We start from the raw sequence: 15,575 nt of genomic DNA on the forward strand, positions 1-15,575 counted from the left end.
CTTCTGCGCTTCTGATCGCCCACATGCCCAGCCTGAGGTGTTCTTCGCTGGGCCTGGGGTAATGTAACGGCTGTGGAGGCAGATCCGGCCAGAGGTCCTTTTTGTGTGTTTCACTCACTGTAACCCAGTGCGGGGGAGATGAGCCTTCCTGCCGGCTCATGTTTCAGCGTCTCCCAAGACAAGACGGGAGATGGAACACTGCTCTCATTCACTTGGCTTGAATGGGGCACCCTCTCCAGTGGAGAGCACAGTTAATGATTTGAATGGGGACCCAGGTACTCAGCCCGACAGGAAGTGGCCCTCACCGTCGGCACCCGCTCTCAGCTTTCCGCCTGTGATAAGAGAGCGTGCTCTGGTGTCCTCTCCTGCTGTTATCAGTGTCGGGATGCAGCGGTTGGCCCGTCCGTCCGTATCATTCGGTCACCCGAGGCCAGACTCGGAGAATGTCACTGGGGCTATCGAATCAGGTTGAACTGCTCAGGTAACAGCGTGAAGCATTTGGGGAAAGGGGTTCTGATTCTGCGAGGGGGCAGAATAGAAGCCTTCAGCTAGTTCTTCTGATGAACCAGGCAGGAAGGATGCTCTCAAAGCTGCCGGTTTGAGTGTCTGTAGCGTGAACTGAGAAAGAAACAGGTTCCCACGGTGAAGTTGAAAGCTCAGTTTTAAAATTGGAGGCAGTTGTGCAAAGTGGTGAGACAGTTCAGGTTCAACTCTTTGGTAGCCGGGAGGCCTGGGGCAAGTCACATGACATGTCTCCTGTCCCGTTTCATCCCGTGAAAGGCCTGTCCCAATTGCCTGCCTCAGGGTGGTCATGAGGATTACATGCGGTACCACGTTGTAAAATATTTAGCACCAAGTGCTAACCTCTAGTAGACATGTAGTAGGTGTTAAGATGTATGCAGTTTGCAGCTGGGTAGTAATGAGCCACATTTGCTGTTGTGTGACATCATAGACTACACTGGAGAAAGGAATGTTAATTAGGCAAAGTATTAATAGAGACCCCCCCCAGAACAGGCTGTTTTACTTTTCACACTCAAAGGGAAGTGGGGCGCGATCGATCCCTGCCTGATACAGTAGACGTGCTTGGGGTGTGGTTTTTGTCCATTCATTTGTTAGTTTCTTTGAATGCAGTTTCCTCACGGGTGATGTGAAGCTAATGTGTACTTTGCTGTCTTGTTGGGGAGCTTGAGTTAAATGGTAACATATTTGCAGAAATGGCATAGTGCCCGGTTCATCATGGGAACTCAACAAGAGAGAGCCGCTCCTGTCACCATCATCTAAGCATCCACCTTTTCCCTCCAAAATAAAGGAGGGGCCGTTGGTGTGTCTCTCCCATTGGGTAATTTTTGTTTACCTTCTCTATGAAATCTGAGGTAAGGTTCCCATACACCAGTGGTTGGCAAACTCATTAGTCAACAGAGCCAAATATCAACAGTACAATGATTGAAATTTCTTTTGAGAGCCAAATTTTTTAAACTTAAACTATATAGGTAGGTACATTCAACTTTAAATTCAACTTTAAATTCACGGTTTTCGTCTTCCATTTTTCTTTGCTTCTTCTTTGTAGCCATCTCAAATAGGGCACCTAAAAAAATGTTTCACTTTATAATAATTAAGCCACCAACACAAAAGAATTACAATTCTTAAATTGATGACCAAAATGCCTGTAGGATTTGCAGCTGGTTGGAAAAATACAGGTAACTTTATGCTTCGAGTAGGTATCTTTGTCACCCGTGCGCGATTTGTGGATGCGACTAGCACTAACCACTGCACAATGAGACTGCTGACTGACTGGCTCACTTCACTCGTGCATGAATCTCGCGCACCTCCCCCACGCTGCATATCCCGCGGCCCGCCTGCGCCACTCTCCCATGGCCCGACCGACCGACACCCCCCACTTCTTCTAACGCCACTTCTTCAAAATAGACTCGCCCAGGCCGAAAACCTACTTCTGCGCATGGGCCACGAAGTTTCGATCGCACTGTACATGCGAGCCCGCACGAGGTATTTTGTGGAAGAGCCACACTCAAGGGGCCAAAGAGCCGCGTGTAGCTCGGTTTGCCGACCACTGCCATACACTAAGAACTGCAAAGAACGGAGAACAGCTCATACACTCAGGAGCACTGCAGCCCAAATGGAGTCTGCGCTACTGCCCTTCGGAGCCTAGCTCGTCCGCTCTGTTGACTGACGTTCCCGTTGTCCTCTCACTGGCCACCCTGACAAGTGGCCTGGGCTGCCCGGCTAACCCAGCTTGCCCAACCCTGCAGCCTGCACGCGTCTGCTGTCTGTGCCGAATCCTCATCCAGGAATAGCTTTCCCTTTGCTTCTTCCAAACCCCCCTCTCGACCACCTTAGAACACAACCATGAGGCTTCCTTCGCTCCAGTGAGCCCTCGATCCTTCCATGCATGCATTTACTGCATCTCGTGTCTTCCCATTGTCTTCAGATGGTAACTCCGTAATTGCAGAGACTCTTTCCTGTTCCCTCTGGAAAAATATATAATCTGCTTTCCGTTTTTATGGGTGCCTAATCAATATTTATGGGCGTTTGAGGCTTTAGAGTTCCTTTTTATTTAAAAGCAATGTATGAAAATAAAATCTTGAAGTGAGAGGAAAATCGCCATAGCTCCACTATCAGGACATACTTTTATTTTCGTATATTCTTCTTTATTTATATGAATAGATACAAGTTGGTACCCTGACCTTGTATTAGGTATACTTTACACACAATGGAATGCTTATTGTTCCATCAGTTTTGACAAACACATACCCTCATATAGCCTCCCCCTTTATCAAGGCACAGAATATTTCTCCCATCCCAGCAACGCCCCCCACCCCCAGGGCTGCTTTCAGTAGCGCCCACCCCCCCCTCTTCCAAAAGCACAAACACAGACCTGATTTTTGTCACCAGAAGTTAACTTGTCTATTGTAGAGTTTCATATAAGTGGAAACATACAGTTTGTTCTTTTTGTGTCTGGCTTCTTCCACACAGCATGATGTTTCTGTCGTCCATGTTATTTCGCAAACACTGATCTTTTCATCTTATATCAAGCACTTTTCCATATCACCTCCTAGTCTTCATTGTGGTCATGCTAATGACGATGGGCAAGTCGGTCGAGTGGGTGTAGCACACACAGTGTTGTAGTGGAGAGAGGGTCTCATTGTCGGCCGTGTCCCCATCCACCCCCTGGCTTACACTGCAATCTGGAGGGTGGTGACTACACATTTTTTTTTTAAATATATTTTATTGATTTTTTACAGAGAGGAAGGGAGAGAGAGATAGAGAGTTAGAAACATCGATGAGAGAGGAACATCGACCAGCTGCCTCCTGCACATCTCCCACTGGTGATGTGCCCGCAACCCAGGCACATGCCCTTGACCGGAATCGAACCTGGGACCCCCCAGTCCGCAGGCCGACGCTCTATCCACTGAGCCAAACAGGTTTCGGCTACACATTTATTTTCCTCGTCCTCTCGTCCTGAGCAGCAGGTGTGTTTTCCCTGGTGAAGATCTGCCTCTAGGAGAGCCAGTCCCGTGTCCTCACACCTCCCGGACTTCCCCGCCCCTTGCACCCTGAATACTCTCTGCAGTGTCTTCTCACTCAAATCTATTCAAACCTCAGTCTATTCATCCTCCTCCGCAGTGGCATTACTATTCACTCACCAGCCATGCCAAAGGCTGAGGTCAGGCTCCTTGTCCTGCGTCCCCCACCCGCTACCAGGCTGTGTTCTCAGCCTCGCTCAGCATTCTGGCTGCTGCTGCTCTAACTTAAGCACCATCATTTCTGACCTGGAATATATTACACTGCTCACCTAACAGGTCACCTTGTCTCCGGGCTTGCTTTTATCCTCTCCACACGCCACTGGGACTATCCTTACAGTAAATCTCACATGTGTCCTCTACTGTTTTTAACAGACAGAAATGACTCCGTTTTTTGGCTTTGGGAAAAAACCCAGACTTATCAAAGCCACCACATAAGATTGGACTGTACCCTTCAGTCCAACTTCATGATACCTGCACACCCATTTCCCTTTGTTCCCATTGTCTTTCCCCTGCCAGGCCCCAGCCACGGGTTTATTCAAACATATTCTGCACGTCTTTGGCACAGGTTATCCGCACTGTCTGAAATGCTCTCTCCCCTTTTCACTAACTTGCGCTTTTTTTTTTTTTTTGCCTCTCAAATGCCTCCTCGTTTTTCAAAACCTACCTAAAATATCTCGTCTTCAATTGAGTTTCACCCAGATCTTTCAAGCAAGTTGATTAATTGTGCCTTCTACTGTGCCCTTCAAGTTGCTCTGATATATGTATTTATAGGCCTCCTCTCACAGTCCAGAACCGTGAGCTGTTCAAGGGCAAGACCAGGATGCCTTCCTCTTTGTGGCTCTATAGCTGATACTCTAGTGAAGGGATGATTTTACTCATGAAGGACCGGAGCTAGGGAGAGTTGGTTTCACCCTTATAATATGCTAGTGCTCGTTGGCTTTTGTGCACAAATGTTTTCCTATGCACTGTTTGAAAATAATGTGTCTGTTTTTAGGAATGAATCATAAAATAAGATAAGATGTTATTTTCTTAGAAACATTTTACTTTATGTCAGACAGTCCCAGTATTTCAGATCATTTTGAAAGTGTCAGCCACTGAAATAGATTACAGTTCAATTTGATGGTCTATATCCACAGCAAACATATGGCCTGTGATGGGGGATTGATTTGTCATTCTTACTCCTAGTAGAGTCATGGTGGTGTCACAGAGAGCCATAATTATGACATTTGGGGGTTCATATTTTTTTATTAATGTTAACCATTGGAAACACATTTTCCATCTAAATGAATGCAAAAAAGGACTTCTGTATTTCAAAATTATTTTTGCTATAAGAATTAATAGCTGACTTGTATCTTTTTATGCATTTGTCCTGATTGTTTGTATTTTATGATACAAATAAAATTTTAACCCCTAATCCACTAAAAATTCTTGGAATTACATTAATAATGATATAGGATGCTAGTTAATTTTGCCCTCTTTATGTAAAAATTATGAGGTGAGTGAGGCATTAACATTTACTGAGTGCCTACTCTTTCCTAACATCAGCTCTAAGTCTCCTGGTTTGCATTTTTATTTTATTTTATTTTATTTTATTTTATTTTTTTATTGATTTTTTACAGAGAGGAAGGGAGAGAGATAGAGAGTTAGAAACATGGATGAGAGAGAAACATCGATCAGCTGCCTCCTGCACACTTCCTACTGGGGATGTGCCCGCAACCAAGGTACATGCCCTTGACCGGAATCGAACCCGGGACCTTTCAGTCCGCAGGCCGATGCTCTATCCACTGAGCCAAACCGGTTACGGCGCTGGTTTGCATTTTTAAAAAAATACGTATTTTTTTATTGACTTCAGAGAGGAAGGGTGATGGGGGGAGAGAGAAACATTAATGATGAGAAAGAATCACCAGTTGGCTGCCTTCTGCATGCCTCCTACTGGGGATTGAGCCTGCAACCCCGGCATGTGCCCTTGACCAGAATCAAACCCAGGACCCTTCAGTCCTCAGGCTGACGTTCTATCCACTGAGCCAAACCAGCCAGGGCTGTATTTATTTATTTATTTATTTATTTATTTATTTATTTATTCGTTCATTTATTTATTTATTTATATTTATTTTTTTTTATTTATTTATTTATTTATTTATTTAATTTGAAATGAAATTGCGGCTTAAAATTTAAGTAACTTTCCTAAGGTCAGTAAATTTGAGAAGCAAAGCACTGGGTAAGACCCCAGAATGACCGACTGCTAAACTCCTGTTAATCGCAGCAGGGAACGCATGGTGACAGTATTTTAAATGTTGGGAAATCATTTTAAAATATATTTTATTGATTTTTTACAGAGAGGAAGGGAGAGGGATAGAGAGTTAGAAACATCGATCAGCTGCCTCCTGCACACCCCCTACTGGGGATGTGCCCGCAACCAAGGTACATGCCCTTGACCAGAATCGAACCTGGGACCCTTGAGTCCGCAGGCCAATGCTCTATCTACTGAGCCAAACCGGTTAGGGCATGAAATCATTTTAGATTCACATTAGTTTGCACTGATAACGACTTTTGGGACCCTTTTATCTGAGTGAAGCGTTCAAGAAGTCTTGTTGGATTAACACTTGGAGTGGGGGAAACGAGTTAAGTCGGCTCGCGTGAATTGCGCGTACTCCGCGGGAGCCGTCTTAACTCGGTTCATATAGATTTGCGGTGGAGTGCGGGAAACGTGTAAACTCGGGCCGATTGTAACTGCGTATTACCAAATATTTGTTTGTTTGCCGTTCACAAAGATACCTACCTGCGTATGCGAACCGTTTCATACCCATTGGGGTAATAGGTATCATAAAAATCCCTGATTTTGCGCGGGAAACCTAAATAATTGCCCGCGCCATCTTATATTTTGGCGGGAAATTCACCCCACACCGGAGTGTTAAAATATGCCTTGTTATTACCTACTAGGAAAAACTAACGTGGCTTTGCCAAAAGTAGCAAACAGTTTATCTAATGCCCGCCTAGCTGGTGTGTGTGAACGTGGCTACTCCACACCTTGGGGATGTGGCCTTTCTTCCTCTGCTCAGTTGTGGTCTAATAAGGCTGTGTCCTTAAAGTAGCTTTAAAACTCATCACAGTTAAGTCACTCTTTGGTTACAGGACTCCAGAAGTGATTTTTGAAATGGGCTCTAATGAAATACCTACTAATATAATGAAAATCAGTTGTACATAAAAATAAATCTTTACCCCACTGAAATGATTGAAGATGGACTTGATACCACCTCAAACTTAGCGCATTCTTTTTTAAAAATTTTATCTTTATTATTGCAAGTATTACAGATGTCTTCCCTACTTCCCCTCCCCCCCTCCCCCATTGACACCCTCCATCCCACTCCTGTCCCCTCCCCAGACCTTCCCAGTAAGCTCATTCTTTTCCTATCTGTGTCTCTCTATCCTAAACGTAGACTTGGGCTGGTTGTGTTTATAGGTAAGAGGCCGCATTCTCTCGCCTTGCGTAATGTTACCGAGGGGATCTGTTTTGAAAGTCCATTGAATCTTTTTTCCTTGTCCTAACTTGTCCTTGGCCAGTTTTGACATGTTCAGTTTTCTTCCTAATTTCATGTCATCTCTCTAGAACGGTGGTTCTCCAACTTCATTGCGTGCTAAAATAGACCTGGTTAAGATGCAGGGGCCCGGTCCTGACTTCAGGAGGTTTGGATGGAGTCAGGCATCTGCTTTTAATGCTCATGCAGGTGACCCTGACGCGGGTGCTCCCTGGACTACACCTGGCACCACGCCCGCTGTCCAGAATGTTGTTTCTTTTATGTCAAAAAGTACATAAGACTCAGGGAAGCACCGAAGAGAGTAAACAATACCAAATGGTTTTAACTGAACTGAGTCCGTTCTTGTACAGGGCTTTCCAGAGTTTATGCATTTCAGCAACATTTACCTGCCCCTTTGAACCTTGCACCCTAAAAATGAATCATCAGGGAGAAGGAGAGGCCGAATCATACCTGGCTCAAAATCACCTTTTTATTAACGTTACATTTAGTCTTTTGGTGGAAATGTGATTTGCTTGAAGTTCGAACTAATTTTTCTCAGGCCTGAGGCTGAGAGCGTTATGTCAGTTATTGAATCAGACTTTTGCCACCAATGCACTTACATCCTAAAGGTTTTCATTGGTCCATGGAATGTGTGTTGGTGTGGTTAGGAGAGCATCTGTTTTGCTGGCTGGTGAGTAAGCTGAAAAGCAGCAGAGCCTTTTATTGGAAGAGAACCTGAGGCTCTGAGGATGCCCAGCCGGCACCTGTGTTCTAAGATGGGCTAATTGGGCCAGATCATCATCTCAGGTAGAGGAAGAATTTGCCAGGACTAGTCAGTGTGGGGAAAGAAAAGATCATTTCTACCTGCCTTATCTGGCCGTCTTTCTAGCTCTCGCTAGAGCGCGACCCCTTTGGCGGTTGAACGATCCTTTCACAGGGGTCACCTAAGACCATATTGCAAATCAGATATTTACATTACGATTCATAACAGTAGCAACATTACAGTTATGAAGTAGCAACGAAAATAATTTTATGGTTGGGTCACAACATGAGGAGCTGTATTTAAAGGGTCGCGGCATTAGGAAGGTTGAGAACCACTGCAGAGAATTAAGCCCCAATACCCTGAGGCGTCCATTGTATGTAGGAACTCACTTTTCTCTTCCTCATCTCAGGCTGGGCAAGGAGCCACTCAGATAAGGTCCCAGCTCTGTGGTATAGAACCTGCATCGGAAAAGGCTGAGCGGATTGAGCTGTAGACCCCATCCAGACTCTTCAGTTCCATCGCTAGTGAAATAAGATTTTATATAATACCGATTGTGTTAACTCAACATATATCCTTTCTTCTCTAACTTTGGGCTCAGTTTGTTCTTTTTCTAGTTCCTTACGGCATAGACGTCGAGCTTTTATTTGCATCTGTATTGCTGTGAACGTCCCTCTTAGAAATGTTTTGCTACATCCCATAAGTTCTGGCCTGTTGTATTTCCATTTTCATTGGTCTCAAGAAACTTTCTCACTTCCCCTTTAATTTCTCTTTTGACCCATTGGTTGTTCAGGAGAGTGTTAATTTCCATGTGTTCATGAGTTTTCCAGTTTCCCTCTTGTTGTTAATTTCTAGTTTCATGCCATTGTGGTCAGAGAAGATACTTGGTCTGATTTCATTCTTCTTGAATTTGCTATGAATAGTTTTTTGACCTGACATATGGTCTAGCCTAGAAAATCTCCCATGTGTCCTCAAGAATGTGTGTTCTGCTGCTGTTGGATAGAGTGTTCTGTCTATGTCCGTTAGGTCCGTTTGGTCTGTAGTGCTGTTCAAATCTGCTGTCTCCTTGTTGATTCTCTGTCTCAATGACCTTCCGTTGCTGAGAGTGGGGTATTAAAGTCCCCAACTATTATCCTATCACTGTTTATTTTTTTCTTTTAGCTCTGTTAGTTATTATAGTATTTGTAATAATAAATGTGAGGGTACTTTGTAAAGTATGAGCTGAGTTTAAAAAGGTTAGGCTGTATTATTTATGGGAGAATTGATTTGGTAGTGCAGGCTTTTTGTGAAAGTACATTGCTGATAAGTTATGATTAATGGAAGGCTTTGAAATCACTTTGTGTCAGTTCATATCATTCCCTAGGGCAATCAAGAAGCCATTTGTAACTAGTTTTGAAATTTAGTAAAAAACCTTCCTCTACCACAGGCCTGCAAATTTCTAGGTCACATAAAAAAGTAGGACCTTTTGGGAAGTGAAATGTGGGGCTCTTATGAGTAAATGATTGTTCCACAGACAGTCTGTGAAGGCTCACTCTATAAAATACAATGCCGTCTATTTCACTTTATCTTCAACCAAACTATAAGCCCGGAGCAGGTGATATTTATGCCTACCTTGTGTATCAGGAAATTGATATGAAGAAAGTTGGGAATGACTGTTGTAGGATAGTCTGGGTCTCTACCCTTTTGTTGTTCTTCTGTAGGCTACTGCCTCTCCACAAAATAGCAATTTACTTTTTAAAAAATGGCTTCTTGGTTACTTTGTTCAGTTATATTACTATCTCCAATTTTAAACAGATTACACTTCCTTTTAAGAGAGGAACCAACATAATCACTTGCCCTGGAAGTATGTCATGACTGGATTTCCCTTCATAGAATAATATTATGAAATAGTCACGCTCCTATGGTAGTAGGTTGAGTCCCCATTTGTACTTCTAGGGCAGGGGGACAGGGGAAGTAAGATAACTGTTACGCAAGATGTTAATACTTGGGGACGATAGGAACTCCCTCTACTCTCTTTGTACCTTTTCTACAAATCTGAAATTATTCTACAATTAAAAGTTAAAAAAACAAACAAACTATGTTTATCTGAAGAAGTGTATACTATTGAAGAAAATAGCAAAGGTGGCCAGAACTAAAAGCAGGTGTCTGACTTCCCAGGTGGCCAGAGATTGAGAAAGAGGCCCAAAGCAGGTAAGCAGAGCTGGATACCAGCATCTCAGTTCCCTCGTAGATGGTGCAGAGAAGGGGATCTCTGCTCAGAGCAGCACTGGTATCCACAGCAGGCCTGCTGGAAGCATCTAGAAAAAGCATGTGCACACAGTTGGGGAGTGAAGTCATCTTATTTTCCAGTTGGTCTTTTCTTTTCTTTCACAATCTCTTATATGGCATCACAAACATTTGCAGGCTCTTCCCTGTGACCTCCCCAATTTTCTTTTTCCTTTTATATTTTATGTCCAATGTAGATAAAAAAAAAATCACCTAAAAGTTGGGAACATTCTATTGCATAGAATGCCAAGAACAAGAGTGGCAGAAAGGGAAGATTTGATGGATGTGTGTGTGAGTGTATTTATCTTCTTTGAATGCTAGACAAGCAGTGCTTCTTTTTAACTGTCAGATTCTGCCATGGAAATCCACACATGTCTTTGAGGGCTCTCCAAACACATGTGAATTGGTGGCCTTTTGCAAGGCTATTAATAAGAACATCTGTTACATGCATACGATTTTGCGCGCTGGGCCTCTAGTTAATAACATCTATCACATACATACTCTGGTTAGGCACTAGGCCTGGCGCTTCAAGTGTATTATCTTATTTAATTCTGCAGGGAAGGCACTAACATATTATCTCCATTTAAAATGAGGAAATGCAGACTTAGCAAGCGTAAGTAAGTTTCTCAAATCACATAGCAGGTAAATGGTGTGGCTGAGATGTGAACCTAAGAATTCTACCTCTTTTCTATTAAGGCATGTATTTGCATTCTTGAGAATTAAAATATTTGTGTTTGTCTCATGATGAAGCATGCTACTGAGACATAAAAATTAAGAAATTTCAGTACTATTTCAAAAGAATATTAAAATTTAGGACCATGGTTGTCTAATGGTTTTCTCTGCACGTAGCACATTTATCAGTTACCAAAGGGAAATTAGTCTCTACAAAATGGAAATAATAAAAACCCGACCTCCCCGTCTTAGGAAAGCCGCCAGGACTAAGTATGGCTCCATTTCCTCCCCTTGGGGATGACTGCTAAAGGACCTGGGATACGTCCAATCCTATTTCCCAGAGATTTTATTTGACTCTGGCATTGGGCATTTTCTAGATGACATCCAAAGAGTTAGTGGGAAAGGATAAGTATCGAGCATTTCACCACTTCTTCTGAAATATCTGCTCCTTGCTCGGTTATCGATGTTTTAATCCAGGGGGTCCTCAGACTACGGCCCGCGGGCCACATGCAAATACAAATATTTGTTCCCGTTTTGTTTTTTTACTTCAAAATAAGATATGTGCAGTGTGCATAGGAATTTGTTCATAGTTTTTTTTTAAACTATAGTCCGGCCCTCCAACGGTCTGAGGGACAGTGAACTGGCCCCCTGTTTAAAAAGTTTGAGGACCCCTGTTTAAAACTGTCAGGGAGTGTCCCTACATTTTTCCTGTTTTTTGTCGTTGGCCTAGAATTCTCAGGCCCGGTTTCTCCCAGGGTGAAATGTTGACTTCTAACCGGCAACACTGCTCATGTTTTAGGGCTAATCTTGTAAATGAGGGGGGTGTCTGTTTTTCTTATTAAAAACTGTATTCCTCGTTTCAAGGCAGATTGCTGGCGATGGCTTTTCCAGTCTGTGCACAAAAGTCATCATCCTTCCACTCTTCTGCAGGCAGTGGGCTTTCGAGGTCCTTAGTCAGACTTGCCTTTGAAAATCACCTCATGGAATGATGTTTTAAAAATGAGGACAAAGGACTACTTTGTTACTGTGTGGATTTTGTATTTATCCAGTAACTTCTGGATAAGTATCGCCTCACAGTGTGGGAAGACTCCTGGCTTATTAGTCTAAATTCTGAAACATTGCGTGTTTGATTGGGGCGTTGTTGGGTGTCTGACTAGTTGGCTGGAAGCGAGTGGGACTGGAGAAGAAGCCAGGAAGGGGCAGGACTGAGAATGGGAGTCGGCAAGCGGGGGGGACATGAGAAATCTCTCCTTAACTGTAGGAAGTGCAAGGACAAGGCCATGCCTACCACCTGGGGTGACAGGGACACTGGGAGTGCCCTGAGAACTTCCAGTGCATGTCTCCTTTAAAAAGGTCTTTCTCGAGCCTTTATGCCAAATCAGTGTTTCCCCAGGAGCCCAGGCCAATGAATTAGAAATAAAGCCCTTTGTGTGAGTGATCACTCAGCCCAGCTGTTCTCCACACAGCACAGCAGCAGCGGGTAAACAGGGCAAAGGTCCGCGCACAGCTGTGGGCTGACGTCACCTCTGGGGCTGCGCCTGTGCACTGGGCTGTGTACTAGAGCAGCAAAGCACCCACTCCCCATCTGGCCCAGCTTCTCCCCTTCATGCCCTCCCCTCCCGTCTGTCTGTCTGTCTGTCCTCCCTTCACCCCACTGGCAGTGGCGAGCTTCCGCCTAGAAGCTCTTCTGCTTTCTAGTTCTGATATGAGCATTTGGATGGGCTAAACTATCATTTTCTCTACCCTAAAACCATCATTTTCCTTCCATCACTCCATATATATATTTATATATATTCCGTACAAAGAGAGAGGTAAGGATTAATTTAACACATTCACCAGTCCCCATTTTCTGTTATCCCACTTATCTGTATTTACCATCAGTGAAGGAAGGCTGGAAAAGTCCAAAGTCAAACTTTCTGAGAAATGAGATCTTCCAGGATTATACAGTGAGTGGGAGTATGGATTTGTGCGTGAGTTCTGCAATTTACTGTTGGTAATTCTGGTGAAGAGTAGGATGTTCTGATTTTAAGTTATGTTTATCAAATTACTTTGCCTTTTTAAAACTATTAACTTTTCAGTATATTATTATTATTGTCATATTACATTATATAGCTTTTAAAATGTGTTTTTCCTTAAAGTTTGTATGCTCTGATTTGTTTTCAATGTAGTCTAATATTTTGTTGTTTATTGCTGTATTTTTTAAATAAGTTGAAATCAGTTCAAATGAAGTACAAGCTAAATCCATTTGTTCTTCTCTCTGGTCTTCCCTGCCCCTTCTGTGTCTTAGCTTCTCCCTACTTGGCTGCCCTCAGAGACACCTGGCCAATCAGAGCCTCCTCTCCTTATGGGCCCTGCACTGATTGGTCACCATGGAAAAGGGTGATCTTCACTGGGAACCTGGCTCTTTTTCACTGTTTAATTCTGTACTATTAGGTTTGAAATCTGGTCACCGAAGAACTGAGATATCCCAGCTGTGTGTGAATGTTATGAATTTAGGACCTTGAACAAGTCAAATGTCATCTTTCTCTTTTTTCATCTCCAGTCACTGCTTCGACCGCCTGTGAGAAATTAGAGAAAGCCAGGAATGAGTTGCAAGCAGCTTATGAAGGATTTGTCCAGAAGCTGAACCAGCAGCACCAGACAGATCTCACTGAGCTAGAGAATCGGCTCAAAGAGTTCTACACCGAGGAGTGTGAGAAGCTCCAGAACATTTACATCGAAGAAGCAGAGAAGTACAAAACTCAGCTGCAAGAGCAGGTCTGTGCGTTAGGGACCAGGGTGTCCTTGGCTCTTTACTTGAATTTTATTTGTTTGATGATCTACTTCCTTTATGAACTTCTCTTTGTTGAACATCCTTTTTATTTATTTAAAAATGTGAAAAGGGTGTTTTTTTAAAATATATTTTTGTTGATTTTAGAGAGGAAGGGAGAGGGAGAGAGAGAGAGAAACATCAATGATGAGAGGGAATCATTGACTGGCTGCCTCCTCCACACCCCACACTGGGGATCGAGCCCGTGATCCAGGCATGTGCCCTTGATAGGAATTAAACCTAGGACCCTTCAGTCCACAGACTGACGCTCTATCCACTGAGCCAAACCAGCTAGGGCAAAAAGGGTTTTTAAATTAATTTTTTTCTTATGATGAAAGCAATGTACATGTGTTGAGCAAAAAGGAAGGAAAAAGATAAAATTAAAAACAACCCTTTATCTTATTACCTAGGAATAATCCCTTTGTGACCATTCTGTTGTTGTGCTGCTAAATTTGGGGTTGAATTTCTTTATTTTTTTAAAGATGGCCCTTATTGACTTATATGCATGCATGTAAGCATAACCAATGGACATAAGACACCGGGGGGTAGGGGAGGCCAGGGGATTGTCAAGGGCGGGAAAAAAGGAGATATATGTAATACCCTTTGTAATACTTTAAACAATAAAAAAAAAATGGCCCTTGTTTAATAACCCATAATTTTCACCTATTAGTATATTAAAAGCTGCTCTTTAATTTCCTTGTTCCCTTTTTAAATCTGTTTAATATTCAGCAAATATTTAGAGTACCTACTATACGCCATGTGCTAGGGACTGAGGATACAGAGGCCACCATGGCAGGGGTGGAGCCAGTGTCCTGTCACCGGGACACACCCCCTCATTCCTTGTGATGGATTCACCATGTCCGTCAGTGTGCCCTGGCGAGCTGTGTGTCTGATCCTGAGTGGGATGGAGTGAAGCCCTGGGAGTGGCAAATTCAAATGGGGTTGGTCTTGACATGCGTTAGGTAGGCCTTCAACTTGAATTCAAGTTTATGTGTCAAGATTCCTACTGTTACTACTTACTGTTCAACTTAGGACTTCTGATTCTACTGGTAAACTGTTGTTTTGTTGTGTTTTTTCTTACAGTTTGACAACTTAAGTGCTGCCCATGAAACCTCGAAGCTGGAAATTGAAGCTAGCCACTCAGACGAAGTGGAATTACTGAAGAAGGCCTATGAAACCTCCCTTTCAGGCAAGATTGCTTGTTTTCCGTTTAAATAGAATAAGATCTAATGGAACGGCATGATATGTTTTAAAGCGGACATGATTCATCACTTCCTCCTCCAGAGAATTCAGTTTGGGGTGTTTTGGCTTCTTTTTGCATTGTTCATTGTTAGCCATGTCCTTTCCCCTAAGGGTGCAAATAATAGTTTGTTATAAATGACAGCATTTTAGGAAGTAGGCAAGCTTTTAAAGAACGTAAAGGCCCTTTAGGAACGTCGTATTTGACCCCCTTAAGTTCTGGGGCATGGAGGTGTGAGTTCGTATCCTGGCCACGGTAGGGGGTCCATGCTGAGCACTCTTGCTCACCAGTACACCTACACACCGACACCCTGTGAAAAGGGAGCTGGCTCTTGTTGAATGAAGAATCTTTATTACGTCACCACAATTGGGAGGGTTCAAGTGGAAGGAAAAGAATAAGAAGCTGTTTCTTTCAGAACATAGTTGGCCGTGTAGCCCGAGTTGTTACACTAAACTCATTGTGTCCTACAGAGCAGCGTGTGGATGGGTGGTAAGGACTGGCTGTGTGACCTTCAGCAAAGGCCTTTTTCATCAGGAAGTACAGCCGGCCGGTGTGGCTCACTGGCTGAGCATTGACCCCTGAACCTGGAGGTCACAGTTCGATTCCCAGTCAGGGCACACACTCGGGTTGCAGTGTCGACTCCCAGTAGGGGGCGTGCAAGAGGCAGCCGATCAGTGATTCTCTCTCATCACCGATGTTTCTCTCTCTCTCTCCCTTCCTCTCTCTGAAGTCAATAAAAACATTTAAATTTAGAAAACAGAGTTGTTGTGTG

The 15,575-nt window shown here is 43.5% G+C and overlaps 1 protein-coding gene across 1 annotated transcript in view; it reads left to right on the forward strand.

The window, feature by feature from the left end:
* Nucleotides 1-15,575, forward strand: part of MTUS1 (microtubule associated scaffold protein 1) — a 128,383-nt gene that overhangs the window by 107,074 nt on the left and 5,734 nt on the right. The window contains 2 exon segments of the mRNA XM_070408281.1: nucleotides 13,297-13,511; nucleotides 14,647-14,752. Coding sequence (XP_070264382.1) covers nucleotides 13,297-13,511; nucleotides 14,647-14,752 — 321 coding nt within the window.

Source organism: Myotis yumanensis, unplaced genomic scaffold (assembly GCF_028538775.1).
Source record: "Myotis yumanensis isolate MYYU_CA2020_CCGP unplaced genomic scaffold, mMyoYum1.0.hap1 SCAF_3, whole genome shotgun sequence".
NCBI classification, from domain to species: domain Eukaryota; kingdom Metazoa; phylum Chordata; class Mammalia; order Chiroptera; family Vespertilionidae; genus Myotis; species Myotis yumanensis.